The sequence below is a fragment of the Bactrocera neohumeralis genome, unplaced genomic scaffold, assembly GCF_024586455.1.
Source record: "Bactrocera neohumeralis isolate Rockhampton unplaced genomic scaffold, APGP_CSIRO_Bneo_wtdbg2-racon-allhic-juicebox.fasta_v2 ctg576, whole genome shotgun sequence".
Taxonomy (NCBI): Eukaryota; Metazoa; Arthropoda; class Insecta; order Diptera; family Tephritidae; genus Bactrocera; species Bactrocera neohumeralis.
This window is the reverse complement of record NW_026092664.1, coordinates 62,084-77,932: the sequence shown is the minus strand read 5'-3', so window position 1 is coordinate 77,932 and position 15,849 is coordinate 62,084. Positions and strand designations below refer to the sequence as shown.

At 37.4% G+C, this 15,849-nt stretch overlaps 1 protein-coding gene across 2 annotated transcripts in view; it reads right to left on the bottom strand.

Moving 5' to 3' along the window:
* Positions 1–1,145: 1,145 nt before the first annotated feature.
* LOC126767357 (thyroid transcription factor 1-like) overlaps positions 1,146–15,849 on the bottom strand; it is a 47,517-nt gene continuing 32,813 nt past the window's right edge. For both annotated transcript variants that reach the window (XM_050484889.1, XM_050484890.1), the window contains exons 5-6: positions 14,455–14,606; positions 1,146–2,704 (exon numbers count right to left, since the gene is read on the bottom strand). In XM_050484889.1, coding sequence (XP_050340846.1) covers positions 2,582–2,704; positions 14,455–14,606 — 275 coding nt within the window. In that variant the 3' untranslated portion in view covers positions 1,146–2,581. The remainder of the gene's footprint in view (positions 2,705–14,454; positions 14,607–15,849) is intronic.

The following is a 15,849-nucleotide window of genomic DNA, read 5'->3' as shown; positions in this document are numbered from 1 at the left end:
CAATGTTGCTAAGGAGAGTATTATAGTTTTGTTCACATAACGGTTGTTTGTAAGTCCTAAAACTAAAAGAGTCAGATATAGGGTTATATATACCAAAGTGATCAGGGTGACGAGTAGAGTCGAAATCCGGATGTCTGTCTGTCCGTCCGTCCGTCTGTCCGTCCGTCCGTCCGTGCAAGCTGTAACTTGAGTAAAAATTGAGATATCATGATGAAACTTGGTACACGTATTTCTTGGCTCCATAAGAAGGTTAAGTTCCAAGATGGGCAAAATCGGCCAACTGCCACGCCCACAAAATAGCGAAAACCGAAAACCTATAAAGTGTCATAACTATGCCATAAATAAAGATATTAAAGTGAAATTTGGCACAAAGAATTGAATTAGGGAGGGGCATATTTGGACGTAATTTTTTTGGAAAGTGGCCGTGGCCCCGCCCCCTACTAAGTTTTTTGTACATATCTCGGAAACTACTATAGCTATGTCAAAAAGACTCTATAGAGTCGTTTCCTTCAGGCATTTCCATATACAGTTCAAAAATGGAAGAAATCGGATAATAACCACGCCCACCTCCCATACAAAGGTTATGTTGAAAATCACTAAAAGTGCGTTAACGGACTAACAAAAAACGTCAGAAACACTAAATTTTACGGAAGAAATTGCAGAAGGAAGCTGCACCCAGGCTTTTTTTAAAAATTGAAAATGGGCGTGGCCTCGCCCACCTATGGACCAAAAACCATATCTCAGTAACTACTATACCGATTTCAATGAAATTCGGTATATAATATTTTCTTAACACCCTGATGACATGTACGAAATATAGGTGAAATCGGTTAACAACCACGCCTTCTTCCAATATAACGCTATTTTGAATTCCATCTGATGCCTTCTCTGTATAATATATAGTACATTAGGAACCAATGATGATAGCGGAATAAAACTTTACAAAAATACGGTATTTGAAAATTATGTAAATGACGTATAATGAAATCTCGATTATCACTTTATCATGCGAGAGTATAAAATGTTCGGTGACACCCGAACTTAGCCCTTCCTTACTTGTTAGTTCTTCATTTTCTTTTTTTTTAACCCTATGTTATCTTTATGTAAATGATTACACATCGTTTCCAAATTTATAAGACTTTCAGTTATATGAGTTTCTTTTTTTAATACTCTTATTTTATTTACTCTAAATGAGCTGAGACTGTTTCTCAACGCCACCTCATGAAGAGGTTCAGCCATTTTTATTTTCTTCTTTCTCTACTGGGTATTAGCAACCTGTTGTTTAGTGGATAATGAAGTTTGAATTAGAAGTTTATATTTTGTTTTTATTTGACCAGTGTGGCAGAGCTGATTACAATTGTTAGAAACAGAACAGCTGATATAATATATGTATGTATAAGTAGCGTGTAAAAGAAACAGCTGATGTGCACTTTTTTCCGCGAAAATTAAATAATTGAGTATTTATTTGATTTGTTATTGTTTAGAAAACGTCTTTTAATTATGTGATTTGTTTTGTGTTATTTTTACCAATTACTCCCATTAATCCAGGAAAATGTGCAATGTGTTGACAACATCGGAGCATACACTTACGAATTACCACAGAACACTTGGATGTGAAAAATATCGAATGATTACATGAAAGATATCTGATTTTTTTGTGTGTGTAACACATATTCCTACAGCGTGCCCACGAGTAAAGAGCTGACAAACACAATATGAAAAATGGAAAAAATGATAACAAATTTTAAGAAACGATACGACACTTTTTATCAATACAAAAATCACTTAATTTCTTCCTTGGAATATTATTCAAGGAACCTTCGAAATACTAAAGTACTGGTAATTTTAGATTATACAATTTATTATTTTCCAGTGATATGAAATCGCTTATATATTGATTTCACTTTTCTTATTTTCATGTCTTGGAAAAAGCGAAGAAGTTGTGGTTTTATTAAGTTGAACCAGGTAGTGCAGTTCTAAATATGCTATAGACCTAAACATCTTGTTAAAAGTAATGGATAGATAAAAATGAAGTTCTAAATAAAAATAATAATAGCACATTGTAATAATTTGCTATCAGCTGATCGAGTTCGGTACAACCATAGATTGGTTCGTAATGATCAATCTCGTTAACGGTGTTTAGTGCAAAATTTTATGTTGCTTTTTGCTATATAACTCTAATTTTTAAAAGATGATAATAGTAAAAAGGGTATTGCATATGTATCTTAAGTACTTTGACAGAGTGGCGTGACTTCACCTTTTAATGTGTTTAATACCAGAAATTCTCAATTATAAAATATAACCGCATTGGTTTCGTGTGAAAGTAAGGGCTACTAAAACAAATTTTTCTTCCATACAACTACAGTTTAAATAGAGTTCGATTACTCTACTTTATAATAAATATCATAATGCGAAACTCATTTATGGCATTATGCTCATTTGAAAAGCGCTAAAGTGTTTCTGAACATTTGGGATAAGAAGTTAGTAAAATCGGTTATTTGCCAGACGAGATCAAAAATAATAATTTTCGTTGTTCAGGTTTTTACAAGCATAGTTTAATTTACTCGAAAAATTTAAATGTTTAACAAATATTTATAGTATTTATTACCTGAGTTGGTGTCAAATGTATGAGACTGGCTAAATGTTCTCTTTCTGGTGCGGATAGGTATCTTTGCTGCTTAAAGCGTCTCTCTAATTCGTACACCTAAAAATTCGAGTAACAAAAAATATTTTATAAACATATTTGAAAGTAGCTACTGAAGGAATAGGAATTGAACTATAAAAGTAATAAGTACTAATGTATGCCTCTGCAATTGAACAGCCTCCTGGTATAAAGCATAAACTTATTTATTTGAAGGATATAAAATAAAAAAAGTTGCATAATTTTATGAAAGTGCATTAATTAGGAGTGTATGTATCTATAAATTTCTACATGTTACAAAATTTGTTAGTTTTATAAAATAATTTATTTGCTTGAATATTAGACGGTTTACTTGAAAAAATATGGAGCTTATAAAAGGTGCATTCCAAAGTAAACAGGAATCTTTTTGAATCCAGCGCCTCCTGGTGGTGCCACCTACATATATGTCGACTTCAAAGATTGGAAGTGAAGTTATTGCGTTTTAAATGTCAGTATGTTTGTGTTATCGGTGAAGAAAAGACGATAATGCGCCGTCTCATCGATCGAAGCTTGTGACCAATTATTTGACCAAAAACCACAATTTAACCATTAACCACTCCCCGTATTCACCTGATATGGCACGGTGCGACTTCTTCCTTTTCGGAAATTTGCATTTGCTCATGAAAGGAAAACGTTATGCAGACGTAGAGGCCATTCAAAAGTACCATACCGGCCAACGAGCTAAAACACGAATTCGACATAATTTTGGACCGTATAAAAAGCTCTATTAAAGCAGAAGGAGGCTATTTTGAATAAAATAAATTGATTTTGCCGAAAAACCATTTGTTCTGTTTTTTTTAAGTCCTGTTTACTTTGGAACACCTCTTGTAGCATAGAATTACAGTGAATGCAATGTCTTAGGTAAATAAATCCATGTGCAGAAATTTACGCTATGATGAAAGTTCTCTGAAGACCATTCACTTGGGAGTGGCCAGATACAATTATTTTACAAATAGCTCAAGCAGTTCATGACTGCCGGTCCTAGACCAAGTATCCTCTGGGTAACCAACAAACATCCATTTGAAGGCGAGCTTAAGTGAGATCGACGCCGATTCCCAACAGACAACCGAATGATTTACTACTCGACTTACGCTGCTGCTCTCTGGGAGCGCTCATCACCAACTCCCGTGAGTACAAAGAGCTAGACAAGATGGACGAAGGTTTCAAAACTGGAACATTTCCTGGTAGAACGCCCAGAGGTGATCTAGGGGCATATGCCAAGGAAATTCTGAAATTATGGAGAGAACACTTCTCCCGCCTACTGAATTGCAGTGAAAGCATGACACCAGGAGATGGAGAACCCGATTCTCCAATTGATGACGATAGAGTATACGTTCCATTACCCGACTAAGGAGATGTTCGAATGCAATTACTCGTCGGAAAAACAAAGAATTTATGCATTGCCGGCCAAGCTATTCATATACGGCGGGGAAGGACTGATAAGGGACATGCACCAGCTTCTCTGTAGAATATGGCCGGACTAAAGCATGCTCCACGATTGGAATTTAAGCGTGCTCTGCCCAATCCACAAAAGGGAGACCACACAATTTGCGCTAACTACCCTGGAATAAGTCTCCTCAACAATGCATATATGTAAGGTTCTATCGAGCGTAGTGTGTAAAAGACTGAAGCCCACCGCCAACAAACTGATTAGACCATCAGTGTGGCTTTAGGCCTGGAAAATCAACAACAGACCAGATATTCGCCATGCGCCAAATCTTGGAAAGGACCCGTGTGAGGAAGATCGGCACAGACCACCCATTGGTCGATTTTAAAGGAGGCTTCGAAACCACGAAAAGAAACTGCTTTAAGTTGCTATGTCTGAACTTGGTATCCCAGCAAAACTAATACGTCTGTGTAAGCTGACGTTGAACAGCACCATACCAAACAAGGTTACAGACAAGAAGACTCCCTATCGTGTGACTTCTTCAATTTAATGTAGGCTGTAGAGCTGCGGAAGCGTTGGGATGGCTGCCTTGGTTAGGTAGCTGCTCACTAAAAAGGCGGTGTGAGCCGAGCGTTATCGTGGTGCAACTTCCAATCGCCTGCGATGTCTTGTTGGACCCGATTGACCCTTCGTTTGAGTCTCGTCCACGTGACGTTGACACTTTGTTCAGGAGGAAAAAATTTATTCAGTCATTGATGTCAAAAAAAAAAATGAGCAAGTGAAAACTAACTTTGGATTTGCTCATTCATCAGCAACCTCTTTCCAGTCCTCCTAAAAAGGCCTGGTGCCACCGAAACACTCCACATCTTGCTAAAGCATCATCTGGATAAGCCGGCTTGATTATATCAAACGTCTCTGTTGCAGATTTACCGAGTTTTACACAGAATTTAATCGCGTACTTCTGCTCTAACAAACACTGCATTTTCGGCTTGCGGCACTCACGGAAGCACGTCGCGCGAAAGTTTTTGTCCTTACTCTTCGGGTACTAAGGAGACAACCGACCAGCCGCTCGTTCGTTAGCTAGGTACGTCCTCTACCAAATCCAGTCGATGCACGCACGCTCCGAAGTACAGTCGCGGCGGAAGAAAATCAGTCCTAAGTAGACAACTGAGAAGTGAACTCCTATCTCGACGACCAATTACCAAATACTAAAAGTTATTCATCATTCCCATCCTGCTATATGGTGTAAAGGAATGACAACATCTCATGAGTCGCCTTACGAAATTTTCGAGAGAAAGGTTCTGCGGAAGATATATGATTCTTTGCGCATTGGCAATGGCGAATATTGCATTCGATGCACTGTACAAGTTATACGACGATATTGACAGAGTTCAGCTACGCTTGCTAGATCATATCGTCCGTATGGATGAAAACACTCCAGCTCTGAAAGTATTTGACGCAGTACCCACCGATAGAAGCAAAGAAAGAAGAAAGACCAGGTGGAGAAGGAACTGACTACTCTTGGAATCTCGAATAGGCGCCACACAGCGAGAAAGAACGACTGGCGATGGTGTGGCTGATTCTGGTTTCTGTTAAATTTGATTAAATTACGGCAATGACATACCTGTACGAGTATATGAAAATTAAATAAAGTATAAGCATTTATTTCTATTTGTTGAGTTGAAATTATTGTTGTTAGTGTATTTAAGAAAACCAATATGTGATATCGCCTAAAAGTTGGGTGGTGCCAATTTTTACCCTGGACACGATTAAGCCTTCATACAATCCCGAATATAAAATTGTATACCTCGTTTAACAGTAACGTCATATGAGAAGTGGACGGTGTTATCTTAAAGTTTCACTAATTTAACAGTGTCATTAGGGGTGATTAAGGGATTTGCACCGGCACTTTATAGGTTTTCGCTTAATGGCGTAGCAGTGGTCCGATATGTACCAAGTTTCATTAAGATATCTGAATTTTTAGCTCGTCTCTTCATTTTGGTCATTTATATATACATATGTATGTAACAGAGAGCGGCTTCCGTTGAGCGCAAAAATGTTCATGCACGATCAATACCCGAACTATCAGCACATTCGGCTCAAGCGCTCAAAATGGCATTCGTGAATGTTTTCGCTACTGAGCTAAATTCAGCTCAATTGCGGTAAATTCGTTTGCTTGCTGAGTTTATTCACGCTCGTGTTGAAACAGCTCTACTCAAGCGTTCGCTCATTCGGCTCAACAATGATCGTGTTGAATGAAAACAAAAACACAAAAGAGCAAACTCAATGGGTATGAGCAAACTCAACGCATATGAATAAACTCACTGTGCTTGAATAAAAGCGCCGTCTCCTTAAGCGATTTGCAGCACTTACATACATACATATGTCTGTTTAAATTTGAAGAATTTTTTGGCAAATATTTTAAAATATTGTTACAGGATTGGCAGTATATATGTAAATCCATTCCAAATAGAGCCATCCTCTTTAATAATTTCAGATAATATATTCCAAACATGGCTCCTTCCCTTATGTCGGGCTGACAATGTGTAGGCGTTTGTACGTATTTTTTTTTAAATATCTTCTTGCTCCATATCGACGGGATGACAAATACATACTAAAATATAAGTTGTGTACCAAATTCTTAGTGCAATGCATGTGACACATAAGCTGATCGCGAACAAAACTCACTTTTTCCTTAAATCAGCTCATACGCAAAGTTTCTATTCAATTCCAATCATACAAAAACTATATACATACCAGAGAACTGCAAAACTCAGTTCTCTTTTCCTTAAATCAGCTCATACGAGGCAAAAGATTCTTTGATCAATGATTTTCTATTGAAATTTATTTCGTATTCCTGATAATCCAAGCAGGTAAATCTTTCGTTATTGTCCTTCTGCATTTAGAAGCTCAAACTGTTAGATGCAGTTATTTTTCGTTATGTCTTTATGCACCTAACTAAATCTGTTGAAAATTCGAATTGTATTTTGAATATAAGTTTTTTTTTAAATTATATTTTATGTAATTATATGATCGTTTTTCGCGTAAGAAAACAAATTCAAATTTGCTGAACTAATTAATAACACTGGTAGACACATATTTTGAGACATGAAATTTCTTAAGTGTTTATAATGCAGTTTGACACCCTGAAGTCAAATCTGAAAATAGATTTTTTTTATCACACAGATATTTTGTAACCTGCGGATTTAGAATTTACAATACATAAAATTTCACTATATTGCATCATCGATTATAGACTGGTTCGGCCTGCTTGTTTGAAGTCAACAGCGAATTTTACGATAATTTTATTTTATAATCAATAGACCGAATCGATTACGTGTTCTATGTTTGGATAGCAAATCGTTTTTGAGTTCACATTCTTCTACGTTTTTGAAATTGCTGTATTTAAGATTTTTAGGCACAATGCCTAGTCAGTGCGTAAATAGTGCGAACAGTTTTTCTTATGTGTGCGGAGAACAAACTTTTAAATAGCAAAAACGTAATTTTACTCCGCTTGTGCTAAAAGCGTACGAACTGTATTTTGGTGGTAAAGTTGGTGACCAAGATAAGTCTTGGACCCCTCATATCTGTTGTAAAACTTGTGTAACGTTGCAGTGCGAAAAGTTTGAAGAGAACCTACCAGACCATGTTACAGACTACAATTTTTGCTTCACGAATATTAAAGGTATTGGACCGAAGTCTAAACATACGGTTCTTCTTCTTCTTTACTGGCGTAGACACCGCTTACGCGATTATAGCCAAGTTAACGACAGCGCGCCAGTCGTTTCTTCTTTTCGCTACGTGGCGCCTATTGGATATTCCAAGCGAAGCCAGGTCCTTCTCCACTTGGTCCTTCCAACGGAGTGGAGGTCTTCCTCTTCCTCTGCTTCCCCCGGCAAGTACTGCGTCGAATACTTTCAGAGCTGAAGTTTTTCCGTCCATTCGGACAACATGACTTAGCCGGTGTAGCCGCTGTCTTTTAATTCGCTGAACTATGTCAATGTCGTCATATATCTCATACAGCTCATCGTTCCATTGAATGCGATATTCGCCGTGGCCAACGCGCACAGGACTATAAATCTTTCGCTGAACTTTTTTCTCAAAAACTCGCAATACCGACTCATCAGTTGTTGTCATCGTCCAAGCCTCTGCACCATATAACAGGACGGGAATTATGAATGACTTATAGAGTTTGGTTTTTGTTCGTCGAGAGAGGACTTTGCTTCTCAATAGCCTACTCAGTCCGAAGTAGCACCTGTTGGCAAAAGTTATTCTGCATTGGATTTCCAGGCTGACATTGTTGGAGGTGTTTACGCTGGATCCAAGATAGACGAAATTATCTACGACTTCAAAGTTCTGAGTATTAACAGTGAAGTGAGTGCCAAGTCGCTAGTGCGACGACTGTTTGTTTGATGACAGGAGATATTTCGTCTTGCGCTCGTTCGTTGCTAGACCCATTTGATTTGCTTCCTTGTGCAGTCTGGAGAAAGCAGAACTAACGGCGCGGGTGTTGAGACCGATGATATCAATATCATCGGCATACGCCAGCAGCTATACACTCTTATAAAAGATTGCACCAGCTCGATTAAGTCCTGCAGCTCGAATTATTTTCTCCCGCAGCAGGTTGAAGGGAGTCGCCATGTCTGAAACCTCGTTTGGTGTCCAAAGGCTCGAAAAGGTCATTCCCGATACTGATGGAGTTTTTGGTGTTGCTCAACGTCAGTTTACACAACCGTATTAGTTTTTCGGGGATACCAAATTCAGACATCGCGTCATAAAGGTAGATCCATTTCGTGTTGTCGAAGGCAGCTTTGAAATCGAAGAAAAGGTGGTGTGCGTTGAGTCTTCTTTCACAGGTCTTTTCTAAAATTTGGCGCATTGTGAATATCTGGTCGGATGTTGCTTTGCCAGGTATAAAGTCACACTGATAAGGTTCAATCAGTTTGTTGACGGTGAGCTTTACTCTTTACACAATCCTCTCTACAGAACCTTATACGCGATGTTGAGGAGGCTTATCCCACCCTAGTTGGCGCAGATTGTGGGGTCTCCCTTTTCATGGATTGGGCATAGCACACTTAAATTCTAATCGCTGGCCATGCCTTCGTCCGACAACATTTTACAAAGAAGCTGAGGCATGCTCCTTATCAGTTTTTCGCCGCCGTGTTTGAATAGCTCGGCTGGCAATCCATCGACTCCCGCCGCTTTGTTGTTCTTCAGACGGATAATTGCTATTCGAACTTCTTCATGATCGGACAATGGAAAGTCTGCTCCATCGTCATCGATTGGGGAATCGGGTTCGCTTCTCCTGGCGTTGTACGTTCACTGCCATTCAGCAGGCTAGAGAAGTGTTCCCTCCATAATTTCAGTATGTTCTGGGCAACGGTGACTAGATCACATTTGTGGGTTCTAGAAGAGTATGCTCCGTTCTTGAAACGTTCTGTAAGCCGCCGCATTTTTTCAAAGAATTTTCGAGCATTACCCCACCCGGCCAGCTTATCAAGCTGTTCATACTCACGCATTTCGGCCTCTTTCTTTTTCTGTCTGCAAATGCGTCTCGCTTCCCTCTTCAACTCTCGGTATCTATCCCATCCCTCAGGTGTTGGTGTCGATCGTAACGTTGCGAGGTAGGCAGCCTGTTTTCTTTCCGCTGCGACACGGGACTCCTCGTCATACCAACTGTTCTTTTGCATTTCCCGAAAACCAATGGTTTCGGTTGCAGCTGTACGTAAGGAGTTTGAAATGCCGTCCCACAGTTCCCTTATACCGAGTTGTTGACGACTGCTCTCAGAGAGCAAGAATGCAAGCCGAGTAGAAAATCGCTCGGCTGTCTGTTGTGATTGCAGCTTCTCGACGTCGAACCTACCTTGTGTTGTTGTTGTTGTTTTGCTGCAACAAGATAGTGGTCCGAGTCGATGTTAAGACCTCGGAGCGTACGCACGTCTAGAATACTGGAGACGTGTGGCTTTTCGATCCGGAGACAGCCAGGTAGCTTGATGTATCTTCTTGTGCTGGAATATAGTACAACAGATAACCATGTTTCGGACCCCGGCGAAGTCGATCAGCCTCATCCAATTTAGGGATGTTTTGTCGTAGAGGCTGAATTTATCGACCGTAGTGCCAAAGATACCTTCTTTGCCCACCCTGGCGTTAAAGTCGCAAAGCACGATTTTGACATTGTGGCGGGAGCAGCTCTCCTATGTGCGCTCCAAGCGCTCATAAAAGGCATCTTTGGTCACATCGTCCTTCTCTTCCATCGGGGCGTGGGCGCAAATCAGCGATATGTTGAAGAACCTCGCTTTCATGCGGATTGTGGCTAGACGTTCATTCACCGGAGTGAAAGATAGTACTCGGCGACGGAGTCTCTCTCCCACCACGAATTCCACACCAAACTTACGCTCCTTTATATGGCCACTGTAGTAAATGCCATAAGGACCTACTCGTCTCTGTCCTTGTCCCATTCATCGCATTTCTTGGACGGTGGTGATGTCAGCCTTTATTTTCACGAGGACGTCAACCAGCTGGGCAGCGGCACCTTCCCAATTAAGGGACCGAACATTCCAGGTGCCTGCCCTCAATTCGTAGTCCTTATTTCGATTGCCATGGTCGTCATTAAATGGGGGGTCACTCATCCGAGCCTTGTTGTTCCTTTTCATTGGAGTGTTTTTTTACGTGGCAGGTCCCAACACCAGCGTACAACCCTGCGGAGGGGATGTTTCGCCTTCTCACTTTATCTCGCTTTCAAACGGATGTTCTTAGGCTACCCAGAGGATACTTGGTCAAAGACCGGAAGTCGGGAGCTGCTTGAGTCATATGTAAAATAATCGTTTCTGGCCACTCCCAAGCGAATGGCGATCAGAGAACTTTCCTCACTTGCGTGAACTTTTATACATGACTCCATCCTACGGTTAAGTACTGTAATTTACCATCAGTTTTAAGACCTGTCAAACACAGTGAAAAAATTCCTATTCCAAAATCACCAGAATCTTGGTGTCGATGAAGAACTAGAATCGACTAGCTCTTCAAGTGATGTTACAGAAACCTCAAAGGAAATGACATACGATCATTTATTTGATTTATCAGGATGTTCAACAATGCCGCATCTAATTTCACAGGCTGAACTTAATGACTTAGTTCGAGGTCTAAGCCTTTCAAAATCGCAGTACGAACTTTTAACATACAGACTAAAAGGTTGGAACCTTCTCCAAGTGATGTAAATATTACTTTTTACAGAAAAAAGCAGAAAGACCTTACAAATTTCTTTCTTCAAGAAGGGGATCTAGTATACTGTTCAGAAGTTAATCTTTTGTTTAACAGAAACAGGATCCAAGTGATTGGCGGCTATTCATTGATTATTTTAAAGCACATCCGTTATCTTGAGTATGGTTGAACAATATGTGGAGACCTAAAAGTAATAGCCCTTCTTCCTGGAATGCAACTAGGATATAAGAAAATTTTTTGCTTCCTTTGCGAATGGGACAGGCCTGCGAGAAACTATCATTATGTACAGGAAACAGTGGCCAGTACGTCAGCCACTCACTCCGGAACAAAAAAAGATTACCAGTGACCTCTAGTTAATCCCAAAAAGGTACGAGTATTACTACCACCTTTGCATATTAAATTGGGTTTAATGAAGAATTTTGTTAAGGCAATGGACAGAAATGGTAGAGGGGTCCTTCTATCTGAAACAAAAATTTCCAAGGGTCATTGAAGCAAAAATTAAAGAGGGCATATTTGTGAGTCCGCAAATAAGAGAACTAATGAAAAATAAAACATTTGAGAAAATGCTCAATGAAACTGAAATACGAGCCTGGAGTTCTTTTAAAACCGTTGTTACAAATTTTCTTGGAAATGTGAAAGCTGACAAGTACAAAGATCTTGTGACTAAACTACTTACTGCCTATAAAAAAATGGGTTACATCATGTCCCTAAAATTCACTTTCTGGACTCCCATATGGATTTTATCCCCGAAAATTTAGGGGTGGTAAGTGACGAACATGAGGAACGGTTCCACCAAGACATTTCTGCTATGGAGAAACGGTACCAAGGCAAGTGGAGTGCCAGTTTGCTTGCCGATTACTGCTGGACATTGTAAAGGGATCCTCCAAAAACAAAATATCGCCAAAAAACATCGACAGTAATATTTTTAGGTACTCTTTGGTTAATAAAAAATGTATCTATCGCAATTTTTTTAAACAAAAATCCTCATACCAAAAAACTATAGGTGATAGAATAAATCTGTAGCTTTTTTCTGCATTTGTGGCTATTTTTACATAATAAACACTTCGCTCTGTTCATGTCACAAAACACAAGTGGATTTTTGTTTATGTTTGGCAGTGTAATACAGAACTCGCCTTGCACGGGTAGTGTTTTAATTTTAAGGAAAGAATACCAGCAGTCAAGTAAATGGAAATGATAAAGCATAAAAAAAACATAATTTTATTATAGCGCCTTTATTAGTTTCACCTGAACGTTTTTAACTTTTTTCTCTGACACGGCGGTATGTATTTGAGTGACACTGCGACAAAAGAATTGATTAAAATCAAAATTTAATAGGGAGTCAATATTTCAATGGGAATAAGTTCATTACGAATGTTGCCTTTTATATTTCGGGATTAGAGAACAAAAATAAATTGTAATAATAAGAAATCGCTTTATTGGTTTCCAAAATTTTCTTTATTAAAATCTATAAAACAAAAAACGTTGACTTATTATTTTATCTTTTATTTAAATAAATAAAAAGAAGTCGTTCGTCCACGTCAGTACTCATAAAATTAAAAGGTCAAGTGCTCAAAAATGTTTCAGTTGATGTTCGAGAGCTCGCATCGCAGTTGTTGGTTTTTCCTAATTTCTTTAAGGTAAACTGTCAAACAAATGATTGTGTACCACTCAGACAGAATTTACTGTACTGCGTTCTTCTAGTGCTATGGATGAGATATGTTGAGCTGTTCCAAAAAAATAGGCAACCCTTTGCTTGAAAGTGCTTCGTGCGGGAATAACTTTTGTTAGACTCGGCTCATCTTGAAACACTCATACAGTTGCTAGTTGCTGATCCCATTAATGTCTATTGTAGCATAGTTGTCTCTATCTCATGATACGTCACAAGACGATCTGTGATATTAGTTTGCGAACAGCAACAATAGTTTCCGGAACAAAAACTGATTTTGGACGACTTTCATGAAATCTCTCTTGGAGTGATCTGCGACCTTGATCAGATTCACCATACCATTGATAAAAAAAAGAGTCTTTTATGAAGCTTCATCGCCAAAAATTGAATTAAGTTCATCGATACACGGTTGGTAAGATAATCTACGTTGAAAGTTGTGAAAAATAATCGCTTGAAAATGTTTGTAGCGGTTCATATTTCTATTTGGACGAAACATACGGATTATATTGATCCCTGTCATTGCTCCCAATATTAATGAAAATATTAATACTCAAAGTGCAATAAAGTAGTTTTTCGTTCAAATTCAGGGGTGGTTAATGTTGCATATGAAAAATATTGCACCATTTCACACGCCCAGAAGATGGCTTTAATTAAAAAAGATAAATGGGTAAAAGTAAGTTATAAATTATGTATCGAGGAGGTGATTTAAATAGTTTGAAAAGTGAGCGTGACCACGCATTCTAATAAGCTTACTGTCCATATAACTACTACACTTTGAAAATGGATGAAATCGAATAGTAACCACACATCCCATAAAATGAAACAAGTATAGAAATTGGCATAACTATCCTTTAATATGTAAAATAACGCAATAACATTAAATGAACATATGATTTGAACTATAACCACATTATGATGCCAACATCCACAAAACAGTTTAATAATTACACACCTTTTGTGTAATTGTATTTCTTTTTACAATTTTGCATAAAAACGAATATTACATTCATTGCAAGGTTTTCATTTATTATAAATTTTTGTATAGGCCTTTGATTCCTACAAATCATATATTTTCGCAAATAATATTCGGCTGTAGGTCAAAAGTTATCTTACTTGTTAAGATAAATTATTTTGGTTTTAAAATTGCACATTATAAAATAATATTAATAATAAATATATAAAGTGTGATCATTAGTAATCAATGGAAATAACATTATATATGTACATATATGTATATGCATATAGTTTGTACAAAAAAAAAACAACCTTATATATAAATAATACAGCATACATCATCGCTATAAAAGAAAATTCAAACGTACCTAATATCATGTAAATCGGATGACAGATGTTAAGTTTACAGCCAATAAAAGAAATAGTGTGCAAAAAAACAAATGAATTCTAAGGTACCTAGTGTAAAGTTTTCGCCCGAACTCACATATTCTTTCTTACTTACAGTGATGCAATGTATGCGTATTGAATTTTAAGTAGATGTAAGCTTACCTGAGCTTGGGTAAATAATACTCTCCGTTTCCTCCGCTGTGTCAAAGGGAATTGTAATGGCTTTGAATCAGTTACATTACATGTGGCTAGGCTGCCCATATTGGCCATATGTCCCATTGAAGTAGTCGCTGACCCACCCATTAATCTGGTAACTGTAAAATGTAAATATATACTTAAATTACATTTTTTGGTATGAAAAAATTTAACTTAAATGATTAACTTATAGCAATAATTTACTATTAAACATTATTAAGTTGGATAAAAATAATATTGGCAGAGTAAGTAGTATGAAAATATTTTTGAATAAATAAAAAGTTAATACTTAGAAAACTCAACAATACAATAAACAACAACCTAATAACAAATATAGTTGTTCCAAACTCAAATTCAAACTCTTAGTTTCAATTAATTTTTTTCATTATAAAAAGTATTGAGTCAGAATGTTTCCGGGGTAACTCACAAATGGGATAAATCCAAGAAAAATATTTCTCTCCACATCAATTATAAACCAATAAAATTTAAACTTTTAATTTGCCTCCATGCATTTCGCCATTAAAGTTGGTTTAGTTGTCTTTATAATACATCAATAATTAACTCGAATATTATAAACCCATTAATCTCAAATAATGATTTTGTGATTTACTTTCGTACGGTGATACATACATATTAGGGTGTGTCATTCTGGGGCAACCTTTTTTTTTCAACTGAAAAACAGGCTTAAAACTTTCGAAAATGTGAAAAAGAAAGTCACTCAAAAGATGAGCTCTTAATATTAATATTAAGAGGTGCCTATTTTAAATTATCTGTTTTCCATATAAATTACATGGAAAAAAAAAATCATTTTTTTTTTGTGGTGGTTATTGTGCGGATTTTATTATACATATGTGCACGCGATGGCTGCCAGTAGGGATGGTAAACTCGATTCCGATTCTACTCGAAAATCGAGTTTTCTCGTAAAATAATCTGGCAGCCATCGCGTGCACATATGTATAATAACCTCCGCACAATAACCACCACAAAAAAAAAGATTTTTTTCCATGTAATTTATATGGAAAACAGAAAATAGAAAATAGGCACCTCTTAATATTAATATTAAGAGCTCATCTTTTGAGTGACTTTCTTTTTCACATTTTCGAAAGTTTTTAGCCTGTTTTTCAGTTGAAAAAAAAGGTTGCCTCAGAATGACACACCCTAATACATATGCATATGCAAACTGTTTAATTCCTCAATTTCTGGGGCTACCATGGAAATTAGCGAAATGAGAAATATTTTTGTTTTACAATTTTATCAATATATCAATTTTATCAATATAATCTAAGTATTATATTCTTTTACTTTATTTTAGGTTCCATTTACACGTCTGGTTGTCTAGTTCATATGTTTTTTCATCCCGGT